Consider the following 26,776-nt stretch of genomic DNA (forward strand, 5'->3'; position numbering starts at 1 on the left):
AGGAAGTGACATTTAGAAGGGCTGTTGCCCCCATGCCCTATGGGATGAGAGCAGGGGACTTAGCTGACCTTCTCAGTGTCACCTCCCACCTTACCCTTCACTCTGGCCATGGGGGCTCCATCGGTTTTCCGTAAACACCCACAGCTCCGAAATTCAGCCCAGGCCTGGGTGAACACAGCTGGGCCCTGGGTGGAAATAACCACCATGTGTGCCCTGCCATGGGCCCAAGTCCAGGTCCACAGTCCAGCCAGGTTTTCTGAGGCTCTGGTCATTGTCTGGATCTCCCCACCCCCAAACTCTGCCTGCTGCTACTCCCTGGGCTGGGGCCTTGCCCCCAGTATTCTGAGCGGTTTGTGGGGCCTTGGATATCTCCAGAGAGATTTCTCTGGAGCCCTGACTCTAGTAACGGCCCAATGCTCATTGCTGAGATTTCCCGGGGACTCCTCGTTGGGCTCTGCTGATCTTCCCACCGCCCTTTTTGGGGTACTTTGGTCAGATTGAGTCCTCTGGCCTCCTTGGACTTTTTTTTTTTTTTGCGGCACGCGGGCCTCTCACTGTTGTGGCCTCTCCCATTGTGGAGCACAGTCCCCGGACGCGCAGGCCCAGAGGCCATGGCTCACGGGCCCAGCCGCTCCGCGGCATGTGGGATCTTCCCGGACCGGGGCACGAAGCCGTGTCCTCTGCATCGGCAGGCGGACTCTCAACCACTGTGCCACCAGGGAAGCCCTCTTTGGACTTTTTGATGGAATTGTTGCAGAGACCCAGATCTGCAAGCCAGTTTGTCTCCTTAGGTTTAGCAGAACCAATTCTGGTCCAGTCTTCCTTCCCACAAAGACCCAAATCTAGAGCCCAGCAGGCCTCATGGGAAACTCCTCTCCGTCCTTTCAGACCCCGCTCCAGTACCACCTCCTCTGTGAAGGCTGCCCTCCTCCTGCACAGCCCTACAACACCTGGTTCACACCTTGATCATGGCACTCATCACATGCCGGTGGGGTATCTGTTTGCATTACCACCTTCCCTGGGTGTCGGGGAGTTCCTGCAGGGCAGTAACTAGGACTTATTTACCTGGCAAATTGTAGGAGCCCAATAAATGCTTGTCAGGTGAGTAAATGAATAAATATATGTCTGGATATCATTTCCTGGGTTGAGCTTAGAAGTTTCCCTATGAGGTGGGCAAGGGGTGGGGAGAGCACAGGGTGGGGGTTCATCCAGAAAAAGGGGGAGCTCTACCCTCTTCCTCAAGATGCTGTATTTATGCTACAGGATTTTGGAGCTGGGAGCTTCTCCCTTGGTTCTTCCTGAGGTTCAGGCCCTGGCTAGCACCAGAGCTGGCTCCTTTAAGAGCCCTAGGGACATGGGGAGAGTCGTGGCAGTCATGAGGGCCTGCAGAGGGGAATGTGTGGGTCAAGCAAGGAGCTGGGGGGCTCCGCCTAGAGAGGAGAGGGCCTTGCCCCAGGGATGGATGGCCAAGAGCTCCATTTCCGTTGAGGACAGAGCAAGTGGAGACTGGAACTAGGCAGGGAGATTTAGCTCAGGCAAGGCAAAGATTGTCTCTCTCAGTAAGAAAGGATTTAGATAATGGAATAAGTTACTAAGGCAGGTTAATTCATTAATTAACTACTTCATCTAATATTTATGAAATGCCTGCTCTGTGAAGGCATTATGCTCTGTGTGGGCTGGGGAAAGTGGAAGCATGCTTGAAATATGCATAGAACCTCCGGAAGCATAGCATTGGCTCGGGAAGGTAAGACATTTCCCTCAGTGGTTATTGGACAAGCACCACGTGAATACACAGATACTGAACTCAGAGACGAGAAGAGGTGTCATCTGGTCAGGTGAGCGCAGTGGCATAGAGGACGTGGCATTTGGACGGAGGCTTAAAGGATGCACACGCTTTACAAAATATATGGAGTGAGAGTGTGGGAAAAGGCTGAAGAGGCAGAGGCCAACCAGGGGCTGTCATTCCCTTCCGGTCTTCAGGAATAACACTAATGGCAATTCGAGCGGCCAGGGAAGGAGAGAGCGGCCAACCTCCATCCTGGGTGGGTGGGTGGGGGGCGCGGTTGGGCATTCACCCAGGCCAGCCAGAGCTCTCTAGTGCACTGCTGCCCTGCTGGAAGTAGATGGCCAGATCACCCCCAGGGGTCCAAGGAGTAAGGCTCTTTACTTCCCGCCCCACTCTGCCCTGCTGCAGGTTGATGGGGCAGGTGTGGTTCTGTGGGGGGATAAGTGTCCCCTTAGAAACTCCTTGGTGGGAGTGGTAGAGGCCAGAGCTGCTCACAGAATTCCTCGGCCCCAGGCTGGCATTCCGATAACTCTATAACTCCAGCACATGAGGACCGCCTGGAGGGAGAAGAAAGCCTAGGGATCCCGGCTCCTTCATGGGCTCGCTGAATACCACCAGCAGGAGGCTGTGATGGGAGGCTCTGAGAAGCAGGGTGGGGTGCCCCGTGATGTGGACATGGGACTGCTTTCTGAACTGTGAGTCTCTGGTGTCTCCCCTGCGCTCAGAGGTGGATACGGGCTCGTTGAGTGTGTGTGTGTCCATTTCCACTTCTGTGAAAGAAGAAGCTGAGGCTCGGATCACCTCCAGGGCGGTGATGACAAGGGACCTCTTCAGGGTTGATAGTCCACAAGGACTCCCCTCCTGCCCATGACTCCTAGCATTTCCCCAGCACATGGCCTGAATGTAAGGGGCACGGATGCTGCATAACCAAGGGATTTATCTCTGGAAGCCCTGCTCTGGCCACAGTCATCTTTGGTGAGAGGGCAACTCAGTCAGCTGTGAGGGAAGCAGGGTCAGAGCAAGTTGCTGTGATGGCGAGGGGTCAGAGGCTGGCGTGGCTGAGAAGACACAGCGGTCGTGGCAGTCCCTGTGGTCCCTGGCCACCATAAAGCTGTTTCGGCCACTTGTTTGGGGGTGTTGCACAGAGGACGGCATGCTGACCGCCAGCCCAGCCCATAAACACTTTATGGTGTCTCTCATGATCTCTCTTTGGGACTGAACCTTCTTATTTATTGCACCATTTAGTAGAGAGTGGGTGCTGTGTGAAGCTGGAGCTTCTCTGCTTGTGCAGCACGGAGATGGCGAAAGACACTGTAATCCAAGAGTGATGTGGGCAAGCTGCCTTGTCACCACCACCCTGTCTCTGCCCCCGAGCCTCAGTTTTCTCATCTGCAAAACGGAGGAGTTGGATAAAGTAATCTCTAAAGCCTGATGCTGATTTTTCAGTTGTAACAAGTCTAATATTATAGGAATATTAATAACTCACTTCAGTTTTTTTTAATGCAACCCCCTCTTCTCAGGAAGGCCTTCCCTGACCACCCTATTTAAAATTGCAGGGCTTCCCTGGTGGCGCAGTGGTTGAGAGTCCGTCTGCCGATGTAGGGGATGCGGGTTCGTGCCCCGGTCCGGGAAGATCCCACATGCCGGGGAGCAGCTGGGCCCGTGAGCCGTGGCCGCTGAGCCTGCGTGTCTGGAGCCTGTGTTCCGCAACGGGAGAGGCCACAACGGTGAGAGGCCCGCATACCGCAAAAAAAAAAAAAAAAATTGCAAACCAGTCTTCCTGCCCCTTGGCACTCTGATTCCCACTCCCTATTTGACATGAGACATCTTTTATGGATTTCACGTTATTAACCATTTCCCTAATAGAATGTAAGCTCCCCAAGGGCAGGAATTTTTGTCTGTCTTGAGCACAGCTGTGTTCACAGAATAGCGCCTGGAATATAGCGGGTGCGTAGTTAACGGCACTGAATGAATAAATAGATACGGCTTCGTCCACCTCCTCTCCATCGTGGACACCGCCATCACCGTGATCGCTGCCTGTCCAGTAAGGAGGATGCTTGCTCCTGTGCTCCTGGCTCCCTCTGCCGAGGAAAAGGGCCGTTGGCAGCAGCATCCTTGGCACTCCCTCCCCCCAGTACATTTGGCAATCTGCCCCTGCGGAACCTGCTGTGCCCCCTTCCTCTGGATTCTGGTGTGTTCCTTCCAAAACTCCACCTGTGCCAATGGCAGGCCTTTGGCCAGGGGGTTGGCTCTCTCTTAAGCCCCCTGATCATAGAAACCCCCAACACATTCTCTAGGGTGGAAGGGGGCCTCCCTGAAGGCTCCAAGCACACGGCAGGGACTTGTTGAGCAGCAAGGGAGGAAAGAGTGTGGATGAGGAGTACAGGCACTAGGGAGTGGGGGTGCGTGCATGAGTGCGTGTGTGTCTGTGTGTGTTGGCACTACCTCTGGGTCCTGGCCTTACTGAGCATGGGCAGAAAGCACCTCATGCCCTTGTTTTGGCTCCGGAGGCTCAGATGCGCGGGTGGAGATGTTCCCTCACTGAGCCAAAGCCAAGAAGCCCCACTTGCAGCCCTGCCTTCTTAGTTAATTAAACATTCGGCCCGCGTGCCCAGAGATGCTTTTATGCTACATTATTTTTCAGCTACAGAGGGCCCTAAAGACACCAAATCTAGGTTGGATCTCTGGGCCCTCCTCTTGGCATCCCGCCAGGGATCTCTCTGGGTGCCCAGAGACAAGCACTTGCCTTCCCCACAGCCCGGCTCTCCCCTGCCAGTCAGTGTCACAGGCACCCAAGCCCAGGCAGCCCTCGAAGCATCCTCACCCTCTCTCCCCTTGGCCCTCCTGCCTTGCTGGGTCACAACAGGCTCACTTAGGTGACATTTTCTATGGTAGCACCTGCAGCCACCTCTTGTGGCTCAGGAATGTGGCTTCACAGGAGGATACAGACAGAGGGAACATTTGTGTATGTGCAACTGCATGTGTGCAAGTGTGGACAGGCTAACGTGTCTATTTGTTGCACGCACGTGCGTACAATGCGTACAGTGCGTCCATGCGTGTGTACTCATGTACACAGGTCTCTGCACATGTGTGAGCATGCATGTGCATGTGTGTCTGGTGTGTTCTGCTCTCCTCAGCTCAGTGTTTGAAAAATTCATCAGAAGACAAGCAGTCCCAGAAGGAATGGAGTCAACAGTGGTTTTTCCAGCTCATGGAGCAGCCTGGGTTTATGCCCTGCCCTGCCTGCGGGCTCTTGGCCTCACAGAGAGATGGGGGGTAGGACTTCCAACAAATCTCAGCCTTCTAGTGCCCTGTCCTGCCCCCACTCGCCCTTTCCTACACTCCAGCTCTCTGCTCTCATCCTCTGGGTGGGACGCACGTCCCAGCCAGGCAGCAGGAGTGGGGTGGAGAGTGCTGCCCTTGGGCCCTGTCCCTCTCTCCCCCAGAGTCGGGGCCCCTTTCCACGCCCAGCGGCACCTCCTCCACCCTCCTCCTTGAGTAGCTCTTAGAACAGCACAACAGCTAATCAAGCAGCATGTTCATAATCAGCTCTGATGGGTTCTTCTGCAAAAGCGCATTCTAATGAAGTGGGGAGAGGGAGACTGGGGGAGAGCGGGGATGATGGGTTTAAGCTTTCGGACAGGCAGGGGCACAGGGTCCCAGAGCCCTCATACAAATGCTGCTTCTCGGTCTGGAGAGAAAACAAGTGACTATAGCCCTTCTGGGGCTGGATTTGCAGACCCTGCGGGTAGGCAAGGGGCCATGTGTGCACACACGCCTGTGTACTACACACACACATATGCCCCTGCTTTTGAACTCCAAGCTTGTGCTGTGTGCCGGGAGCCACATGTGCCCAGTGCAGGGGCTCTGCCCTCTGTGATCACACACACACACACACACACACACACACACACATGCACGCACACACATGCGCGCGCACATGCCCCTTTCCCTCTCCCAGGGCTGGGAGACATGGTCGCTCAGCACAATCACAACAGGCCCAGCGAGTCGCTGAGACGGAATGCATCCGATTCAATTCATTAGGACTGATCGCTCCCTGAATGGGGTTGAATAATTGATGAGCAGAAGCAGCTTTCAGGATGTTCCGCGTACTCGGAGGCTCACTGGAGCCTTGGTATTTATTTATTTTTTTAAGCCAACAAACCCGGCCAAATGCTCGCTGGTGCAGGCGGGTGAAGGGAGTAGAGCAAAGGTTGGATGTTTTAATATGTGATGTTTACACTGTAAACTCTCGGTCCACAGCTTGTGACAGAAATGGATATAGGCAGGTCGCCCCGAGATGCTGGGAACGGAAGGCAGGCTGGGGATGGGGCCTGGGGGCTGTGAGGTTCCTGCCAGCACAAGGCCCCTGGGCTGGGCAAAGGTTTTAGCCTGAAAGGGGGGGCCAAGATGCCCCTCAGCCTGGCTGGGGTGCAGCAGTGGCGGGGGGGGGGCCAGCGAGGCAGATGCTGTTAGGGTCTCCTCTCTCCTCCCCAGGCTGGAGATGGGCCACAGAGACAGCCCGTCCCCCAGTTCTCAGGCTCAGAGCCAGGCTTCCCAGAAAGTCACTCCAACCCAGACTAATGTCTCAGTTTCAGCTCAAGAAACAAACACTGTCTGGCACTGTGACAGGTGGTGGACGCACAAGGGCGCATGGGACACGGCCCCAGTGTGCCGATGAGGGTGAGCCCTGGTGACAGGAGCAGAGGGCGAAGCACTGATTGCACGTTTGCTGCTACCTTCCGTTTCTCCGGCTGTTCTCCTGACATCTGCCCCGGGAGGTCCCATCTTCACCACACGCGTGAAGGGGCCCAAAACGGAGGCAGCATCTGTCTCCCCAAACCTTTCCTTCCCCCAGACTCCCCTCTTCCTGTCCACAAGGCCTCCACTCCATCTTGCTTCAGGAGTCTGGGGCCCACTGGGGCCTTCCCCCTGTGCCAGGGCCCCTTTGCAGGCCCAGACCCCCCTGCTTTCTCTTCCTTCCCATGGGCCCTAGGGCACAGGCTGGCCCCCTCTCCGGGTTCATGTGGTCCCTTGCGGATATGCGTAAGCCTGCCCTGGCTCTTCAGAAAGGGACATAAGCCCCTTACCCAGCACGGCCACCACTGACCCAGTGACTTTCCACCCCAGCTGCCTGGATTTTACTGACCTCTCCTTAGCCAGGCCTGGCAGGCGCCACCTCTCCATCCTGCCTCCTAGGTGACCAGGCCGCCCTGCCCTCACGTACCGTCCAGACAACCTCCAGGCCTGTCAGTTCCAAAGAATGTGTTTGGGAGGGAGCTTCACACCCCCGCACAGCCCCTAAACCCAGGGGACAGCTGTCGTCTAGTCACGAATTCATTTATTTGCTCATTTATATGCATTCATTTGTTTAATCCACAGACATTTACTGAACGGCCGCCATGAACCAGGCACTGTGTTAGGTGCCCCCACACAAAACACAGACCTCACCCAGGTAAGTGTGGCGGGCCTGGGAGGGAGGAGAATTTTAGGCACCAGGCGGTGCTCTCCAGGCCTCCAGCTGCGTCAGCAGGTGGAAGGTCCTTGCCCATCCCATAGAAGCAGCCTCGGCCGGCCAGTCTGAGCCCTGGAAGGGAGTCAGGGCACCCAGCACATGCACCCTCCACCCAGCTTCTTGCTGCCTCCGCTCTGCGACTCCTGCCCCTCTCCTACCCATTGGTCTCTCAGGGGCCCTGCTGAGTTCTGGGTGGTTCCATGCTAACATCAGGGGAACAATACAGCCTGTCCCCTCTGACCTGGGCCTCTTGCCCAGGTGCCACTGACCCCTCATGCCCCTGGGCCAGTGCTGCCGTGTCATGCAGCCCACAGAAGGAACTGGAATGTAGAGGTACCCGTGGCCTTCTTATGTACCCCCTACAATCTCCCCCCTCCCAGCCCCCAGCAATCTTCCACCCTGCCCCCTTTTGTCCAAACTCCAGGCCGGAGCCCTCTCTTCCGTGGCTTTCCACTCCCTCAGGATTGCCTGCCGCTGCCTGAGTGGCTGGCTGAAGAGTGGCCCACAATCCTGGGTGACCAGGAGGGCTCCGGTTCAGGCTGGAAGTTGGGGGAGGCCTACCTTTGACGGCCACGTGGACGCTCTGGCTGATGGAGAGCTGCGGCTGGATGAGGACGCTGCACAGGTACTCCCCTTCGTCCATGCCCTTCTGCACATCAGTCAGTTTGAGGGTCCCGTTCTCGAACACCACCTGGCGGTGGTTGTCGGGCAGCAGGAGGGCATCCTTATACCACTTGATGGAGTAGTAGGGGTAGCCGATGACCCTGCAGTTGATAAGGGTGTCCCGCCCGGCGACAGCTGTGATGTTCCTCATCGCCCGGATGCTGGGGGGGCCTGGGCAGGAGTTGGGAGGGAGGGGGAGGGGAGGGGCGATGGCGCGGTTAGCCAGGGACGGCCGGGCGCTGCCCCGCGATGCTCTTCTCAGTTGCTTGGACTCGGAAACTCTTAGGGGATGGAAATTTGGCAGGGGGAGAGGGAGGCCTTTTTTATAAGACTAAAGGCAGAGAGCTCCCCTGGTGGCGCAGTGGTTGAGAGTCCGCCTGCCGATGCAGGGGACGCGGGTTCGTGCCCCGGTCCGGGAGGATCCCACATGTCGCGGAGCGGCTGGGCCTGTGAGCCATGGCCGCTGAGCCTGCGCGTCTGGAGCCTGTGCTCCGCAATGCGAGAGGCCACGGCAGAGAGAGGCCCGCGTACCAAAAAAAAAAAAACCCACAAAAACAAAAACAAGACTAAAGGCAGAGGTTGGAACTGGGGGCCCCCGTGGTCTCTCCCGGACTACTGTTACTATCTTCAATTAGTTGCAAACAGACATGTTTGCATTCATTCATGCCCAGGGCGAGACTCCGTTCCCCTAACGGGAGAGGCTAGATGAGCGAACTAAAGCCTCACCAAGAAGTTACTGGGATTTGGGAGGGCGAGTCCTCATTTATGAGGAGGTTAAGATTCGGGGGTGAAAGTGGAAAAGTAGAGATTTTGTTATTTTCATTTGACTTGCTCATAATGGTCTTGTACCAAAAAGGATCGCACATACATTAACTATTTAAAGGACGATAGGAAGGTCTTCAATGGATGAGTTTCTTTCAACAGGTAAATGTGTTTTGTGGGCCCCTGAGAAGGGGCTATAAAGAGGGGCTCTGATCACACTGGCGGAGGGGAGGGAGTGTCATCACCTGGGTCAGGTAGGCGGATGGCCACGTGGGAATTGCAAAGGGGGCTCAGAGGCCACCATGCAGGGTTAGTGCTGGAATGGGTAAATGAAACTCTGGGCTTCCAGCTCCCCCACCAGTAGGTGAGGGGCAGGACCAGGGCATCTCCCATGACCCTGCAGCTCTGTCCCCTTCCAGTTCAGAGAGGGTGGGAGGGTGGCCAAAGGGAGGCCACATTTCTCATGGGGAGTCGGACACCTGGCACAGGTGAATTTAGCATGAACCCCCCACTCCCCTTCCCCGTGCCTATGACAGCCACCAGTGCCCCTAGTCCAGCGCCCCTTCTCCCCCACTCCCCTGTGCCTCTTCTGCTCTCGTGTCAGGGCTCACTGGTTGGGTCAGATGAGGACCAATCTGACACCACAGGGCTGCAAAGAGCTTCAGAGGATCCTCTGCTCTCACCACAGCAACCTGGAGACCTGAGGCACGGGGATGGTCACCTTGAGGACTCCTTCCCCCTCTCTTGAAGGTGCTTGCCTTGGGGCACCCTCACCCAGCCTGAGTCCCCTATTCTTGATGGCTGGGGTCTTGGAGGGTAGCCAGGGGAGGGTGGACTGAGAGATGCTGGTGCCCTGGCTCCTGGCTGCTTACACCTCCTGGAGTATTGTGGGAGCGGGATACAGCTTCGGTGGACACCCCTATCAAAGGGCAAGCCTGGCCCCACTTCCCCTTCCTTGTCCCTGGCCTTGCAAGGCCCTGGTGGGACTGTAGGCGCCAGTGGAGCACTTAGTGTACCTGGGGCCAGAGAGATTGATGGGGAGGAACGGGGTGGGGGGCAGGATTGTGGGAGGGGTGAAGGGGTATGGGGAATGGGAATGCAAAGGGGGAGAACGGTACCAGACACACACACACACACACACACACACACACACACACACACACACACGAATGGATGATGGGACTTGTGGAGGGCAGGGAAACGGGGAGAGAGAGGAGAGAGACCTCTACTAAAATCAAAATGACGATTAAGAATAAGTACTAATCACCACAAGAAGAATGGTAAGCACAGAGATGGCAAAGGAACTCAAAAGCCTATTCTGATATTTAAATGTAGACAGGCACCTCTTACGTTTATTCGCGCCTGATATTCAGCACTGCCCACCGAGTTCCGCGCCGTGCACCGGTACACGCCCCCGTCGCGGATCTGGGGCCCCGTGACATTCATGTGGCTGATGGTGGTGCCGTCGGACATGGTGTACTGGCTGGTGCGGTGGCTTCCATCCCGCATGATGGGCTCGTCGTCCAGGGCCCAGGTGACGGTAGGGGGCGGGGCGCCCTTGGCTGCGCACATCAGTGAGAACTGCTCCCCGGGGTTGACCACCTTCTCGCTGAAGGACGAGACGATGCGGGGCGTGCCGTCTGCAGGGAGCGAGGAGCCCCCTTAAGGGTCACCGAGTCACAGAGAGACCATCCCCCCAGGCCACCCCACCTCGTCATGGGGAGGAGGCAACGCAGAGGACATAACAATGGTAAAGCCCTTCCGCGTACTTCCAAGATTCATGTACCATCCGCAAAACCCTGTTTAGTGCACGTGAATGAAGACTCCTGGATTTGAATCCTCCCTCAACTACCTGTTAGTTCTGTGTCTTTGGGCAAGTTACTTAACCTCTCTGAGTCTTTCCATCTCCCCTCTCTGGAGGGTGGAGATAATGGGGATAATGATTATATCCTCCTGGATATATATCCTCCTGGTACTGATGATGTGAGGAGTAAATGAATTAATGCATTAAAGATGCTTACACAGCACTTTGCAAGTGCTTAATAAATGTTAGCTCCTCTCAACTTTTCCTTTTCTGCCTCTTTCTCCTCCCTTTTTAAATAAAGCCATAGCGGCTCAGAGGTTAGCTATGTGTGGAACCAGGACCTGAACGGTCCAATTCCAGCTCTGATTCGAGTGGGAGGGGTGCTGGTGCTGTAACTCTGTTAGCAAAAGCCTGAAGCTTGAGTCTTAACATGTGAGCTGCCCGGGGCCAGTGGTGGTGGTGGGGTCTGTTTTGGGGCTTAAGTCTTGGTTAATGGAATAACCTCGGACAGCATAAGTAACCCCCCATGGATCATGGGGGATGTAATCATTAACCCTGGCCATCCTTCCACACAGGATTGCTGTAAAGGATTAAAATAGGCGCTAAATCCTTGAAAAAGTCAAACACCAAAACAAACATACAAAAAAAAAGCGAGGCAAATGTAACATGGCACTCCACATCCCACCCACATGTCACACCAAAATGCTGACGTTAACTCAGGCTGCCAGCCCCTGGCCCCATTTCTGAGGGAGAGCCTGGTGCCTGGTGGAGCCTGGTACTGCCTGGCGTGGCCACTGCCTCTGGCCGTTCCTCTGCTTCTCTCCCCAGCCCTCCCTCTCTGGCTGCCCCTCCCTTCCAGCTCATTGCCCCTCTCACCAGCCTCCTTCTCCACATCCCAGCTCTGAACTGGTGGGCACCAGCTGCCCTGTGAGATCCACCAACGGCACAGGGGTACCCTCAGAGAGAAAATGCACTGGGGGGGAGTAGTCTGCTCCTGGGTGGGGAGCAGTTCAGACAGGAGGTCCCCTGAGACGAAAGGCACCCCTTTCACACTAGGCTGTGCCCAGCTGATGTGTTTCCTCATTGGGAAGAGAGACCAGGGATGGGGCAGGACAAGAGGAGGTAGGGGCTGAGGAAGGCAGTTTGCTGGGCACCGGGTGAAGGATGAGGGCTTAGTTTCGATGGATGCCCGGCTCTCATGCCCCACTTGCCAAGGAATGAGGACCCCTGGGCTGTAACAGTGAGACAGATACCCGTGGGGTTTGCCTAGGTTTGGTGTTTTTGTTATCACAGTGAAAAATCCTTGGAAGGAACAGGATTATGGGAGCAATAAAGGAGCTGGGGAACCACTGAATTTGTTGGTAAGGATAGGGCCTCTGCTACCCCCCGCTGCATCTTTGTGCAAATAAGAAAAAGGTGCCTCCTCTGCGTGGTCACAGCCCAGCGTGGGTGCATGGCTTGGTAAGTGGAGTGCAAGCTGCATTTCAATCCTCACCCTCTTAGTTGAGCACCTTGTGTAGTGAACGACCCGAAAAACCATACACAGAGGTGCTGGGTGCGGAACCTTGGGGGCGTAGTAGCTTTAAAAGGAGAGAGAAGCAGGTGGAAAGCCAGGTCCATGGTAAGAAACAGGGCCTGCTGTGAAGAGACCTCAGGCAGGGAGAGGATTCAAAAATCCAGAGGTTCCCAGCACCCTTCCAGAGCCTCTGGGAGACCGAGAGTCTTTGAGACCCTACTGAAGGCCCTTCTAATAGTGAAGTTCTAGTAATTTTGAAGGGCAGAGTCAACAGAGTATGGCGGTTAAGAGCCCTGAGTTCACACCCCAGCCCTCTTCCTTAGCAGGGCCGTGTGACCTTGGGCAAGTGACCGAAGCCTCGGTTTCCTCAGCTGTCAAATGGTTATTATAAAAAAAAAAAAAGTTATCTCCACACAGGGCCCTTGGGAGGATTAAATAAGACAGTGCATCTGCCTGGAGTGCTGTGAGTGCTGAACGAATGCCTCCTGCCTCTGGCCGGGCTGTAGGAGCCCTGAACCCGCCCGTCTGCTCCGGCGGCCCCAGCTCACCCTCGAGCACAATGATGGCGAAGTCCTGGGCGGTCTGGGCTTTGCGGGTGGCGAAGCACTGGTAGGCCCCGGAGTGGCTCTTCTGGGCCGAGGTGATGAGCAGGGTCTCGTTGCTGAGCCCGCGGATGGAGATGGCCTCGTTGGGCAGCAGCAGCTCAGTGTTGCGGTACCAGCGAATGGTGAACTCCGGGGAGCCCGTGAGGGCGCAGGAGAGGATGACCGTGCTGCCAATGCCGGTCTTCAGCTTCTTTGGTGTCAGGGTCACATGAAGAGGGTCTGTGCCGGACCAGGCAGGGCAGAGGCGAGGGAAAACAGGGAGGAAAAGGAAAGAAAAAGGACTCACTGTGAGTGGAGTGTGGCCAGGAGTGGGCTGTGGTCACAAAAGTCCCCAGGAGTCAGGAGGCCCTGATTCTGTCTCCAAGACTCCTTGTAGCAGGGGGGACCAGGACGAGCGAATTCCTTTCTCTAGGGCTCAGTTTACTCATCTGTTAAATGGCAGGGTCAGGCCAGGAGATGTCTTTACGTCTGGTATTCTGATGGCCTGTGCTTTCCTGACGTGGGCCCTTTGGCTGGGCGGGGCTGGGAAGCTCCCTTTGGCTCAGGAGGACGATGGGACCTCGTCTGGTTCACTGTCCTCGCTGTCACCCACCCTAGAAACCAGGGAGGCACCCACGGCCGAGCCACCTGTCTCCTGTACTTATACAGATAACCACTTGCTACCTTCTGACTTCCTTTATATGCATCAGTTAATCCCCTGCCCTTTATCCTCACCACCCCTGTCCTGCTGCAGGCCTGCAGCTCCTGGCCTGGACCCATGCAGTACTCTCTTCTCCCTGCCCCCTTTTTCCCTGTGTCCTGCCATCGGTTCTCCATGCTGCAGCCAGCCACCGCCCTGTTCAGAACTTCCACGGCACCCAAAAACTCAGTGTGGCATTCAAGGCCATCAAGGCCCTTGGGGACCTGGCACCCTTCTCAGCAATGCAGTGTCTAGACCAGCAGCCTGCCTGTGCTTCCTGCACACGCAGAGTCTCACCTAGAGCACCCTTTGCCCCCTCTACCTACTTCCTACTCATCCTTCACATTGAACTCAGGTGTCATCTCTTCCAGGAAGCCTTCCTGGACAGCACTCCCCTCCCAGGCTGGGTTAAAGATCTCTCTTCTGGGGCTCCCTGTGTGTAACTAACACAAGACTAAGGTCATGGTCTTCTAATCACCTCTTTGTGTTTCTATCTCTCCCTCTGGACTCTGAGCCACTTGAAAGCAGGGCGGTGTCCCTCATCTTTATATCACTACTGCTGTCTGAGTCATGTTGATCGCTTCACTGGCTGGCTGGCTGGTTACCACCCCCAAGCTGGCCTCTCTCCCTTCATCTCCATGGGCTTGGGGTTCTGTACAGGAGCCTTGGAACCCCAGCGAGGGAGCTTGCAGGAGATGGGGGCACGGCAGGCCCGTCTGGGGGGGCACAGTCAAAGCACACACGAGTCTGCTCACACTGTGCTCTCCCTACTCACTGCCAGAGCCTCTGCCTGCTGTCCAGGAAATGTCAGTGCAACATGACGCAGGTGGCATCCTGCTTGTCCCAGTCACCAGCCAGGGCTCTCAGGGCCCTGCCAGCCAGCCAGCCGCTCTCTCCTCACTGCCCCTGCACGGGCTAGGATGCGTGGGAGGCTTGGGGGCAGAATGATGTGGAGTATGGAAAGCATTGCTTTCCTCTCCATGAACTTGGCAGAGAGGAGCTATCACAAGGATGGAAGACAGAGAAAAGCCAAGTCACTGCCCTTTGAACCTGGTTGTCCAGCCAAGCCCAGTGTGGGAGAGGGTGGGGAGCTGTCTCAGAGGAGAATGAGGTGTGCCCTTCCACTCGGGGGCAGGGCCAGGCGGTGCGTGCACACAGCCGTAGGCAGTTACTTACTGTGTGTCTGTGAGCGTGCTCTAGGATGGCAGTGTGTTACATGGAGGAATGTGTGTATCTGTGAGTGTATATGGGCACCATATATGTGTGCACGTGTGTATGGGGAGGTGGGCATGTGAACTTTCAACACATCTGCCTGTGTGTGTGTGTGTGTGTGTGTGTGTGTGTGTGTGTGTGTAAGTACCTGCCTGCCTGTCTGTCCTGAGGCAGGAGCTCTGAACACCAAATTACTCAGAGTTAAGTTTGCTACTTTTCCAAGGATTTGGGGGTACGTGGCCCTCCTGACCTGTTCCCTGAGACAGTGTGTGTGTATGAATGTGAGTTTGAGTGTGTGTATGTGTGTGTATAGCAGGAGGGGTTGAAGGTAATTCTAGACCAGACAATTTTGGACAGTGCTTAGGTCAAGAGGGTACTAATCCTGGTCCTTCTACCTGCCTCCTCTGCGGTCCAGGGTTTGTCTATATAAGAGGACCGCCCCTTCCCCCCAAGCCTTCAGCGTCGTAACCTAAGCATTTGTATTATGAACTGTTGCTCCCAGAGCATTTCTTGGGGCTGTTCCTGCTCTTCCAGCTTCACAGTGGATTCGCAGAGGGGGGGTCTCTTCCCCACACTGCAGATAAATGTGCTCCAACTGCCAAGACCCCCTTGACTGTGGGGAGGACACTGGGCCCATATCTGGGCTGAGGGCGACAGGACAGCAGAAGGCCAGGAGGGGGTGGGCTCTGTGTGGTTCTCTGGTCCACCTGAGGGTCCGCAGACCTGCAGCTCTGTGCTCATGAGATAGGTGGTGAGCTGGGCGGAGAGCATCTTTGGTCAATCTTAACGGCAGAGCGCCCCTTTCTGCAGGGGGGGGATGGGATCACCTCTGGATGGCCTCTTTCTGCCGCCCAGGTCGAATCCCTCACAATGCCCTCGGGTGCAAAGTTCAAGGACTCAGGCTACTGCTGCCCCACAGGGGTGAGATCCCACAATCCTGGGTCTCCAGATCTCTAAATGTCAGTCCCGCTGCTGCCAACACCTTCCCTGCAGCCCCGAGAGCAGGGAACTCAAGGGAGGGATGGAGGGCTGGGGGGCAAAGGATGCCCCTGGGTCTCATGAGTCCCCCTCCAGGGCTCTTTCCCTAGCTTCAGCCCCTCTGCCTCGACCTCTCTGCCCTTCCGGCAGCTCAGCAGCAGCAGGGGTCTGCGAAGACCTCCTGCTCTCCACACGTGCTCCCTGGACCCTGGGGCTCTGGGATGGGGAGCAACAGGAAGGACCAGAGTTAATGCCCAACTGGCACGTCCTGGAAAGGCTGCCTTGGGTGTTTGCCTCCAGCGTCTGCGCTGATCAATCGGTACTTCTATTAATTATCACTAAATATTCTGAATGTCGCCTCTGGTGGGTTCATATGTCCTCTGATGGATTCACGTCAGCATTGTTTCCTTATTATAGACTCTGCCTCCTCCCAAGAAGCTGAGAAGCCCTGTGAGCTTATCACATCACCGTCACTGTCGCTTTTGACCCTCGTGACCTCTGGGAGGTCGGAGGGCCAGGGTTTTTATCCCCTTTGACAGAAAAGGGCACAGAGGTGATGCCCAGGGTTATATGATTTTCCCCAAGTCAGTTACGATCTGGTGATATCAGAACCAAAAGGCAGGTCTTCTGATTTCAAACCCAGTGCTTTCCCCAGGACACCAACCTGCCTTCCCCAACCAGGGGATCATCCCCTGGGGCCGGCCAGAGGCAGGGGCGGCTGCCCCCATGCCCCTCCCCACCACACACGGTGCTCTCAAAGGTTACTGAAGCTGGAAGAGGGGCTTCCCCGCTCACCGATGACTGTGAGGGTGCCTGTGGCCTCTGCTGAGCCGAAGGTGTTGGTGACCTCACAAATGTAGGTGCCGCTGTCCTCGGTCCGCAGGTCACTGATGGTCAGCCCCGTGATGTGCTTGGTCCAGCGGCTATCAGCTGGAAGGGGTCGGCCATCCTTGAGCCAGCGGATGGCAGGGATGGGGTAGCCGGAGGCGGTGCAGGGCAGCTCCATGTTGAGGCCGGCCCACACTTCCTGGGAGTGGAAGCCGTCCAGGATGGTGGGGATCGACTCGGCCGGGTCTGGAAGGCAGAGAACACGAGAGGTCCTGGCCAGCCCTGGGTGGGAGCAGGAAGGCAGGCCCCCAGAACTTGCTGCCCACCGGTGCCCGGAGTGAATGATACCCAGTGTGGGAGGCTCACTGTGTCTCCTTGTGCCCCAGACTCTGGCCCAAATGCTCCTACTCGGGCCAGACGGAGGCCCTGAGAAGCACGGCTGGGAGCAGGGGCTGGGGGAGGAGAGGATATGGTGGGCAGACTAGGCTAGAATGACAGACAGACAGACAGACAGAGGCAAAAAGGGAAACAACAAGAGACACAGGGAGGGAGGGACTTTCATACAAACAGTCCCTGTGACGTAAGGATCATGACATCTTGGGTTTGTAATTCTGGTCAGGGTCAGTCTGGGCCCGTCAAGGATGGGCCTCCCTGTCCCCCCCGTCTCTTCCCACCTGCAATCTGGGCAGGCTCAGAGGGGGCAGTGCCTTTCCACCAGAAAGTGCCCAGAAGGGTTCGGAAGTTAAGCCTTCCACAAAGCACACTGGCTACCCCAACGATGCTTCTGTTTTTTGCATTCCCAAACCTAGAGGAAGCAGCGACTGTGGGCCTGCGCCCTACATTGCAGGAGGCCTAGGCCCTCACTGGTGGGATTCTGTGTGTGATGCCCGTGTTATGTGAGCGGCGTGCTGGCTGCTACCTCAGTCTAGTTCTCACCCTAAAAGGCCTCTCTGGGTTTTCTGCCCACCGGGGACCTTCCCCTGATGTAAAACTCCCATAGGCTCCCTCTACCTACATATTACAATCCACACTTCTTATCCTGAATTAGGCCTTCTGGGATCTGTGATCTCACGTCAACCAGGTCCCTGGCCTGGCCTGCCTCCCCCGCCCCGACCCCTTTCTGATCTCACTAGTTCCCCACTCAGGGCATGCTGTCCGCCAGCCCACTCTGCTTGGCCAGCTCCTACTAATCTTTCAAAACCAGCTTCAACGTCACCTCCTCTGGACGCCTCCCTCAGGCCACTTCCACTGGATTCCCATAGTTTTCCTTTGCTTTCATTTTATTTTCAAGCAGCCTTTTCTTTTAAAGAAAAAGAATGAAAAGTGCAAATATGCACATGACAAAACTTCAGAAAGTAGAGGAGAGCATACAGTGCAAAGGGAGTCCCCCTCACCCCTGCACCCAGCCACCCCGCTTCCCTCCCAGGGGCGACCACTGTCGCCACTCCCCTCCAGGCCCTTGCCAACAGCACTTAGCACCAGGCCATGTATCTGGCTCCCCTGGAAGGCCGAGAGCTCCTCGAGGCAGCGCTGATCCCCTACGGCATCTCCACGTGCCTGGCACAGAGCAGGGCTACTGAACCATAAACGTCTGAGGGAGGGTGAACGGGGGCACGTGGGCATGGGGCGGGCCGGTGGTCTGCCTTTTCCACATGGCAGAACTTTACAGGCTCATGGAATAGTAGAGCTGGCTTAGGGACTCGGAAGGCTCACACAGATGAGGGCCTGGAGACCAGAGAGGTGCAGTGACCTGCTCAGATCACACTGCAGAGCCAAGATCCGAAACCAGGTCTCTGCCACCCTTGTTCAGTAAATGGGGTCTAACCCCGGATTCTGCTCCAGAGTGAACCGTGAGAGCGCTGATGCCCCTCTCGGCCCCTTCTTGACGAAATGGGAAACTTCCTCTGTCCTCAGCTCACCCGCCCCCCCCCCCCCCGCCCCCTTTGGAGACAGGCTGAGCTAGGAATGCTCCTCCCCGGGAAAGAACTTTCCAGAAGATTCTCTGCTCCTTCCCTATTGTCCATGGCTTCTCACAGGGAGCCTGAGACTGGGAATCAGGAGACCCAGGCACCAGTCAGCCTGGGTCACTGATAAGCCGTGTGACCTTGGGTGAGTCTTATGATCTCCCAGAGACTGAGTTTCCTCGTCTGCACGTGGAGGTGATACCACGGCTTCCAGATCTCCTAAGGCTGTTGTGGGCAACAGAGCAAAATGTGTGTCAAAGAGCTCGAGTGACACTAACCCACCACGCAGACATGCCCGGCGATTACTATTCTGCCCCCGCCCGCCCTCCCTCCCTGCCAGCTTCTGCGGCCTCTTCCCCATCCTGTGGGAATGGTTGGGCTAAACAAACCCGGTGCCAGGGAAGAATTACTCAATGTGACACTTAATTGATGCAAAATACACAAATTCCGTGGCGCACCGCAGAATTTACAAGCAGAGGGGCCCATGGGGCGGTGGAGGAAGGGGCTGGGGGTGGGGATGGAATTAATCGCCGAGTCTCAGGCGTGAAATTAAATTCTGAGGGAAAGAAACCTCTTTCATTACTCTGGAGCAGAAGTAAAATGCTGTGGCGTGTATGGTGGCAGCCTGGGGGGATCGGGGGCTGCCAGGGCCAGTGCAGGGCTGGGAGACAGATGGTCTGGTCCTGAGAAATCTCTGGGGGTAGGCTGGGGCTGGGCTGGCGGGGGGTAGGGGGTCAGTGTGCCCCGGGGTCGGGGTCGGGGGCTGCTGGGACCTCTCCCAGCTGGCTGAACAGTTCTGCCCTGGAATATGACTTCTGCACCTGGCTCGGCACCCCGTGAGCTGGGGAACCCTGGTCCAGTCTCTCAGCCTCTCTGGTCCCTGGTGCCCTCCTTTATAAATGCAAATGATGGTGCCTCTTCCACAGAGCTAACGCCCATGACAGCACTTGGTCAACTCCAAAAAGCACCTCGATGTGACGAAGGGTTATTAGGTTGTATTTTTAGGGGGCTCGGTCTTTCCTCACGACTGCCTCCTCTTCAGAGAATTAACAGAAAAATGAAAAGTCCTTCCCCGTCCCCGCCCCCCCCCCCCAGATGTAGTAGGAATAATAATCCAGAGACAATAGAACAACAATAACAACGACCACAACAAACAGAGCAGCTACTCTCTGCTGAGCCCTTCCTGTATGTTCGGCCCCAGGCTAAGCTTTCTACGCGCGGCACCCTATTTAATTCTCACAACAACCCCAAGGAGAACATGTCACTCCCATTTTACAGATGGGGAAGCTGAGGTTTGGAGACATTATTGATTTGATGCCAGGTTGTACAGCTAGTGAGTGCTGAAGCTAAGACTGAAACCTTGGTCTGATTCCTGAGTCCTTTTTCCAATACGTCTCACTTTCTCCTTCCCCCGTCCCTCCCTATTACTTAATCAAACACCTGGTGAGAACTGAGAAAACCACAGGTGTGGTTGCTGCCCTCATCCAGTGACCATCGATAAGGCACTGCGGAGGGGATCATTCTGCCCCTTCCTCTTGCCTTTGTACCTGGTGAGGAGGAGGGGCAGCCATCCCTTGGGGTGTGCCGGGCTCAGACACCTTCAGCCACCAGGTGCCTTGGCAGGACCCAGCTCTGCCAGGACACACAGCTGCATCTCCCATCCCTGATTCCAGGGGTTGGCCCGGAGCTTCTGGCCAGGGAGGGATGACACCCTTCCCGACCACCAGCCCCAGGAGCTCACAGGGTTCTGGCCACTAAGGAGTGAAACATCTCAGTTGAAAGCTGCCTTGGGACTGACCCCTGCCCTCAACTCTGGGAATGGATCTGAAATGTGAGGCTCTGGGCGGAGGCCTGAGCCCTCCTGACACGAATCTCCTTCTGCACTGCCTCACTTGGGTATCAGTTGCATTTTTGCCGAGACAAGCTGCTTGTAGATTGCCTTGTCACATCACATCACATCAGGGCCCGCGTCACTCCTGGGGCCCCTTCCCCTCCGCTCCTAACGTCTTCCACCCTGTCGCAGTCATCTTGTCTATCCTTGTCTCTCTGTTAGGTTTCTGTTTTTCTCTGCCCTATGTTTTTTTCTCTCTGTGCCCATGCCTCTCCCCTTTTGTTGTCTGGCTGCCTCCCTGTCTTTGCTTCTCCGTTTCTCTATTTGGGCTTCATCTCCTAGTCTCTGGTAGCATCTCCCATTCTCTGCATCCCCACCCGCCATCCCCAGCTGGTGGGCAATGAGAGCAGAAGGAGAAGGGTTGGCATATCCTCCAGTTTAAAGGGTGCCTTTTTTGAGGGACAAGAGTGGAAGTAAGATTAGTAGGATGAAGGGGCTAAATATTCGTGCAGGGGAAAGGAGCAGGCCTGCAGGAGGGAGGATTTCTGTGCCTTTCCCACAGCGTATGAAAGGCATGCAAATTAGATGCAAAACACTACACAAACAAGTCCGTATAATCTGGAAGGTAACCACTGACACGTTTGGGAATTGGGCTGCAGATGGCAAGGTCTAGCCACAAAGATGGGGCCACACAGCACAGCCCCATCTCCTCCCCACGTGACAGTGCAGTTTCCCTTGGCACTGATTAATTCCACAAATATTTACCTAGCACCTACTATGTGCCAGGCACAGGGCCAGGCTCTGGAGACACAAGGGGGAATCAGAGAGCCCGATCCTCGCTCTCCTGGCTTCCGCTTTTCCGCTCTTGCCCCCAAATGCACCAGGCAAATAAGAGGGGGTCCTGGATAGAGTCACCTGCTGGTCAGGGTAGTCCTTGCCAAACCACAGAATGTCAGAGGTAGACAGAATCTGAGCTGTCACCTAATCTAGCTCCTTTTTCAGAGATCCAGAGACATTGCATGATTTGGTGGGGGCTAGTCCCCAAACCCAGGTGTTCTATCAGTTCATCTCCCTTCCAAAAGCCACTCTGATCCCACCTCCACAAGAGCAGAGATTTTCAAGTTGCAGGTCACAAACTGTTAGGAAGTTATGAAATCCATTTGGTGAGTTGCGTCCAGCATTTAGATAAATTGAAGTGGGATAGAATAGAATAGAAAATATCAGAGTGCATCGCGACGCACGTGGTAGGAAATACCAGCGTGCGTTGCATAGGTCATGATGTCTGCGGATCACTGTCCGCAGTTTGAAAAGTGCTATTCCGGAAAGCCTTCCTTGAAGAGCGCCAAGTGCCCTTCTTTCTTCTGTGACTGGGGCACGTGTGTGGTGTTTGATTAGCCACTTCCGTGAGGGTGTGCAGCTGGAGGATGCTGGGGTCGGGGGCTCAGTGTGAATTCTGGCTGTGCCCCCCACTGGTTAAACAGTGGGGCAAGTTGCTTGGCTTCCCTAAGTTCTGGTTTTCTCACCTGTAGAAATAAGGAGAGCAGTGCACACCTCACCAGGCTAGTACACTGCCTAAGATACAGCACATAAGTGAAATTTCTGGCACACAGAGGGATTCAGTAAATATTAGCTTTCATCCTTCCATAAGGAGCTATAATCACTCCAGAATAAAAATCCTTATTTAATTTAGAGATTTATTTTTTTTAACCTTTTGTTTGCCTACTTTCAAATGTTGTGAGGTAAGACATACATGTATTCAAAAATAGATAGAATAGAATCCTAAAAAATTCTTAGGGACACAAGGAAATACAAAATCTCCCTAATCCAATCCAATCCCATCGAATCATTACTATGTTTGCATAGCAGATTGTATCTATGAACTTCCTGGCAGCAAAGGCAAAAAAGGAACGACAGGATAGATCCCATATCCCTCATTATTTGATAAACGGTAAAATAACAATTCTTCAGGAGAGTTAAGCTTCCTCAGGTATAGACTCCTGAAAAGAATTTAACTGTAGGGTCCTTATGTGAAGGATACCCAAAACCAAACTGGACAAGGTCTCCCCCAGTGGTTTCTGCACCTGTGTTCTTTAATCTCCTTCTCTGAATCCCCTGAACACACAGCAGACTCCCTGATCAGTGGTGCCGACATGCCCACCCAGTCCCGGGGGTGGGCTGGTGCCCTTCCTCCCCAGCCTTCTCGCCTACCTGTCACGGAGAGGCGGGCCCCGTTGCTCTGCCGGGTCTCCCCGCTATACTTGTGCTTGGTGATGCAGCGGTAGGTGGAGAGGGCGTCCTCCTTCTGCACGTCAGAGATGTACAGCCCGCCGTGGTAAGTAATAAAAAACCTGTTTTCTGGAGACATAATCAGGACACAGTCGATTACTCCTCTGGCTGGGCACACTACCAGAAGCAACTTGGGCCTGCAGGTGGCCTTCTCCTAGGCCAGGACTGCTGCCCAGGGGAGGGGAGGTGATGGGGAAAACAAGGGGGTGAAGCTGATGTAGTGCTGAAGGCAGGAGAGCATCTCTAACCAATGAGGATTTTCTATGTGCAAATCAATAGAAATTACAGTGATTGTTCCTTTAAATGTAGATACTTCAGCTTTTTACAGGAAGATGTTGGGCTTTGGAGTCAGACTAAGATCTGGGTTCCAATCTGACTCTTTTACTTATTAGCTGTGTGACCTTGGGAAAGTTACTTAACCTCTCTGAGCCTTATCTGTGCAACAGGGTGCAAATAATCCTTCAGAGAGTATTATTATTATTAGAGTATTATTATTATTAAAAAATAATAAAGTGTCTGGCACACAGTGTGTGCTCTCTTAGTGAATATCAGTCCTCATCTTTCCCATCTCTTTGCAAGGGTTTGCAAAGCTTTAATGTTCATTGCTTGCTTGTTCTTACAATTGTTTGAGGTGTCATCTCCATTTTAAAATCACACAGCCAGTAAGTGGATCAGAACTCAGGCCTTCCGGCTCCCAGCTCTCCCTTTGCACTGAGCCTAAACACAAGCCTAAATCCCTTTCTCTCAGTTTTCATCATTTATTCACCCAAGAAACAATTATTGAGGATAAGCTATACTAGGAGCGGGGGCGTGGAGACACAGATTTACAATACTAATTCATCATACAGTTTTTGATACCATTTTGTTCAAGGCAAAGGTGCCAGCACTGTGCCCTCCATGGTCTCACTGCCGTGACAGCGCGAAGCAGAAAGGACAGAGTAGTTTCACCCATTTAGCTGATTACGAGACAAGACTACACTCCGAGGTAGAATGGATTTTCTTGTCCAAGGTCCTAAGGCAAACCCTGAACTTGAGCTAGTCAGGGCTGATTTTAAAAGGGGGAGAATGTGGACTTGAGGGTTGGGGAGGGGCTTGCATCTGGCTTTGGGACTCTCTAAGCTCATGGTTTCCCACCCAAGACCCAGCTAGACTGAGATCGAGAAGCTAACCTAGGGTCCCTCTGCCTGCTCTCTAGGGGCACAGCTGCTTCCCCAGGAAGGCATAGCAGACCTCAGGCTGCCATTTTCACCAGAGGGGGCATCAGAATCAGGACAGTGAATAATGACTTACAAGAAAGCTTCAGGGGAGAGGGTAATGCTGACCTCATACAAAGGACCTGCTAACATTGGACTGTCAGGCTTTCATAAGGAAACATTTTGGGTAGCCCCATGTCCTTCAAATCCTATTATTTTGAGGTCTGCTTCCTCCCACCTGGGTGCTGAGTGAGCCCTCTCAACCGCTGACAAGAGCCCTGATACTGGCTCATTCTCCTATTAGGAATATTCTGTGGTGTCTCACCCCTCCAAGCACAAGCCCAAGATCTCAGCACCAGCAAACAGGGACCTCACCAAAGGATACTTTCCAACAATGAAAGCTGTAGAATTGCAGGGTTGAAAAGCTGAATGTGCTTGACCACATCTTTAACAAAGCTTCTCTGGCCTTCATTTGAATACCTCCAGGGCCGGGGAACTCACTACCTTATTTAGTGGCCCATTCCAAAATTGATAGCTCTGACTTTGAGAAAGCTCTCCCTTGCTCACCACTGAGCTCCATGGGTCCTGGTTTCTACTTGTTGGACCCTTACAGAACCAGCCTCAACCTGTGCTCCTGACACACTCCCTCGCAAACTGGAAGGCAACTATCATGCCCTTTGACTTTTCATCAGGCTAAGCAGTCTTTGGATTTTATTTTTTAATCGTTATTTAGTATGGTTTTAAATAACTTCATCAATCTGACTGATCTCTCGCTTAATAAACTTCGGTTTATCTACAAATTTCTGAATTTTCCCTCCCTCCCTCCCACTCTCCACCCTCCCCTCCTTGTCTCCCTCCCTCTCTCCCATCTCCTTTCCATGTATCTTTGTACAGGACTAGACCTGCTATGTGGCAGGCACTTTGCCAAGTGGTGGGGATCCAACTGTCAGCTTATCTGACCAGGGTGGAATAGAGCAGGGCTACCAACTTCCAGCCTAAGCGGCATTAACTTTTTAGGGGAGATTGAGTGGGGGTGGGGAGGCAGACCCATTATACTACTGCTTCATACTCTGCCCGCAACTAAAGGCTCTGGTCGTGTGTTTGCAAGCTGCGGCTACGCCACTTTCCTTCTCTCCATCCTTGGACACCTGGCCATGTGGGCCCAGGTCCAGGACTTCACACGGATCCCTGCTGAGTGGCATCCTGTTGGGAACTCCCTAGATGAGCACTTGGCCAGCTGGCAGCCTGCCCGGAGCTTGTGGCCCCCTGCCCCGCCCCCTCCAACACGCAGACCACACCTTGTAGACTCCTGCTCAGTGCTGTGGGTAAAAGATGAAAAGGGAGCAGGAGGGAGCCAGGCCCTGCTGCCAGCAGTCAGAAGACCCACGGGAAGCACAGAGAAAGCCTGGCTCCCCCACCAGACTCTGCATGTGCCGTTTTGTCTCCATGTTGTGACATCCCAAAGTCAAATGCGGAAGCTCTCCCGTAATTTATTATGTAACTGGGACTGGAATGCAGAACTACTGGAGGGCGTTGCTGCCAATCAGAAGTATCAGGATTGGAGGTGGTGGTGGCAGTGGGATAAGGAAAAACAGGAAAGACCCTAAAATCAACCCTAGCAACCCACAGGTGCTCCAGCCTGGACAGCTAGGACCCTGTTGTCGCCAGAACGACGCTGACAACGGTGCACTTGGCCCTAAGGAATTTTAAGCTGGGGAGGGGCGCTGCCATGCTGGTGGTGGGGAGCTGGGGTTTCTATAGCAACAAGCAGCTGCTGCATCTGATGTTTCACATCCTTCATTGTCCTCATTTTCCCCCTCCCTTCCCCCCTTCTTGTGCATATTTAATTGCAGTAACATTTCCAGATACAGTGTATCGCTCCTGAAACAAAGGCAGGCCGCAGCCAGGGGGGGATGCACAGCGAGCAAGACAGGAAGGAGAAATCAGGGGTATTATGTTAATCCCCACTGGGGGGGACTTGTGCAACATCAGTTCTGCATGTTTGATGAGAATCAGATGATGGGCCCTGCTGGGGAAGGAAGGAGAAGGGGGCCTGTGGAGTGAGAGGCATACGGTGTGGAGAGCGGAGGAGGCACAGATAGCTGGTGGGGGGTTCAGAAGGGCCAGGGCTCCAAACACGGCTGGCCTCCAAGGCTGGCTCCAGCGGGGCGCCCTGGCAGTCCATCCTCCGCAGCCCAAATGGAACCAGCTATCCTTGGACTGGGTAGAGGAGCCATTATCCCACATCTTGTTTCCTCCTCCTTGGGGCAGGCTGCGTCCACCTGGAGTGGACAGCCAGGACCACCACGTCCAGCCCCCAGCCCGAGGCCGTTTGGACATGTGCGTCTGGGAGCATTTTTGGTTGACACCATAACTTGGGGGTACCAATGGCATTCAGCGGTCAGGTTAGAGCAACAACAACTATTCTACCCCAAATGCCAACAGTGTGCCCATGGAGGATCACTTTGTTTTAGGCTCTGGGACCAGGATATGGAACTGTGTCTAAATGTAGACTCTGCCGCTGGCGCTGCCTGACTGGTGCATCTCAAAGTCTGCAGTGTCATCTGAAACACGCCTGCGACCTGAGAAGTGCTGCGCATGGCTAATGAATCCTTTTCTGGTTTTTATTATTCCTCGAATACTCCAGCCTGCTTCACTATCCTTTTTCCTGGTGATCTGGAGCACAGCTCTCCTTTTTTTTAAAGCTAAATATTTATTGAGCATCCATTACATGTTAGGCCAAGGGCTTTAGGAACATTATCTCATTTAATCCCCACACCCCTTTGAAATGGTTATTATTGTTGTTACTAACCAAAGCAGAGAGGTTAAATAACCCACTCACAGTCACACAACTGATAAGTGGTAGAGCCTGGACCATTAGTCTACTTCCTATGCTCTTCCAAAGCTCTGTGCTAGGCTGACGCTCCTAGAACAAGAGCACTTTTATAGGGACACACGTTCAGCTGGCCTCTGCTTGATTGCTTCTGTTGATGGGGTCCTCACTTCCTCACGAAGGAGCAGTCATCCATTCAATTCAGTTTGGCTCCATTTATCAAGTCTTTGTGGAGCATCCCTAGGTACTGAACTGGGCTCCATGGAGAAGTCTTGAACTTGGTATCCGCCCTCTGGGATTCCACAGTTAGAAGAGAACGTT

The 26,776-nt window shown here is 54.4% G+C and overlaps 1 protein-coding gene across 1 annotated transcript in view; it reads right to left on the reverse strand.

The window, feature by feature from the left end:
• Positions 1-26,776, reverse strand: part of DSCAML1 (DS cell adhesion molecule like 1) — a 342,838-nt gene that overhangs the window by 78,574 nt on the left and 237,488 nt on the right. Inside the window, exons 4-8 of the mRNA XM_079930621.1 lie at positions 22,352-22,498; positions 16,316-16,594; positions 12,595-12,870; positions 10,070-10,366; positions 7,863-8,135 (exon numbers count right to left, since the gene is read on the reverse strand). Of these exons, the coding sequence (XP_079786747.1) occupies positions 7,863-8,135; positions 10,070-10,366; positions 12,595-12,870; positions 16,316-16,594; positions 22,352-22,498 (1,272 nt within the window). The remainder of the gene's footprint in view (positions 1-7,862; positions 8,136-10,069; positions 10,367-12,594; positions 12,871-16,315; positions 16,595-22,351; positions 22,499-26,776) is intronic.

This window comes from Stenella coeruleoalba (assembly GCF_951394435.1).
Source record: "Stenella coeruleoalba genome assembly, chromosome: 8".
In the NCBI taxonomy this organism is placed as follows: Eukaryota; Metazoa; Chordata; class Mammalia; order Artiodactyla; family Delphinidae; genus Stenella; species Stenella coeruleoalba.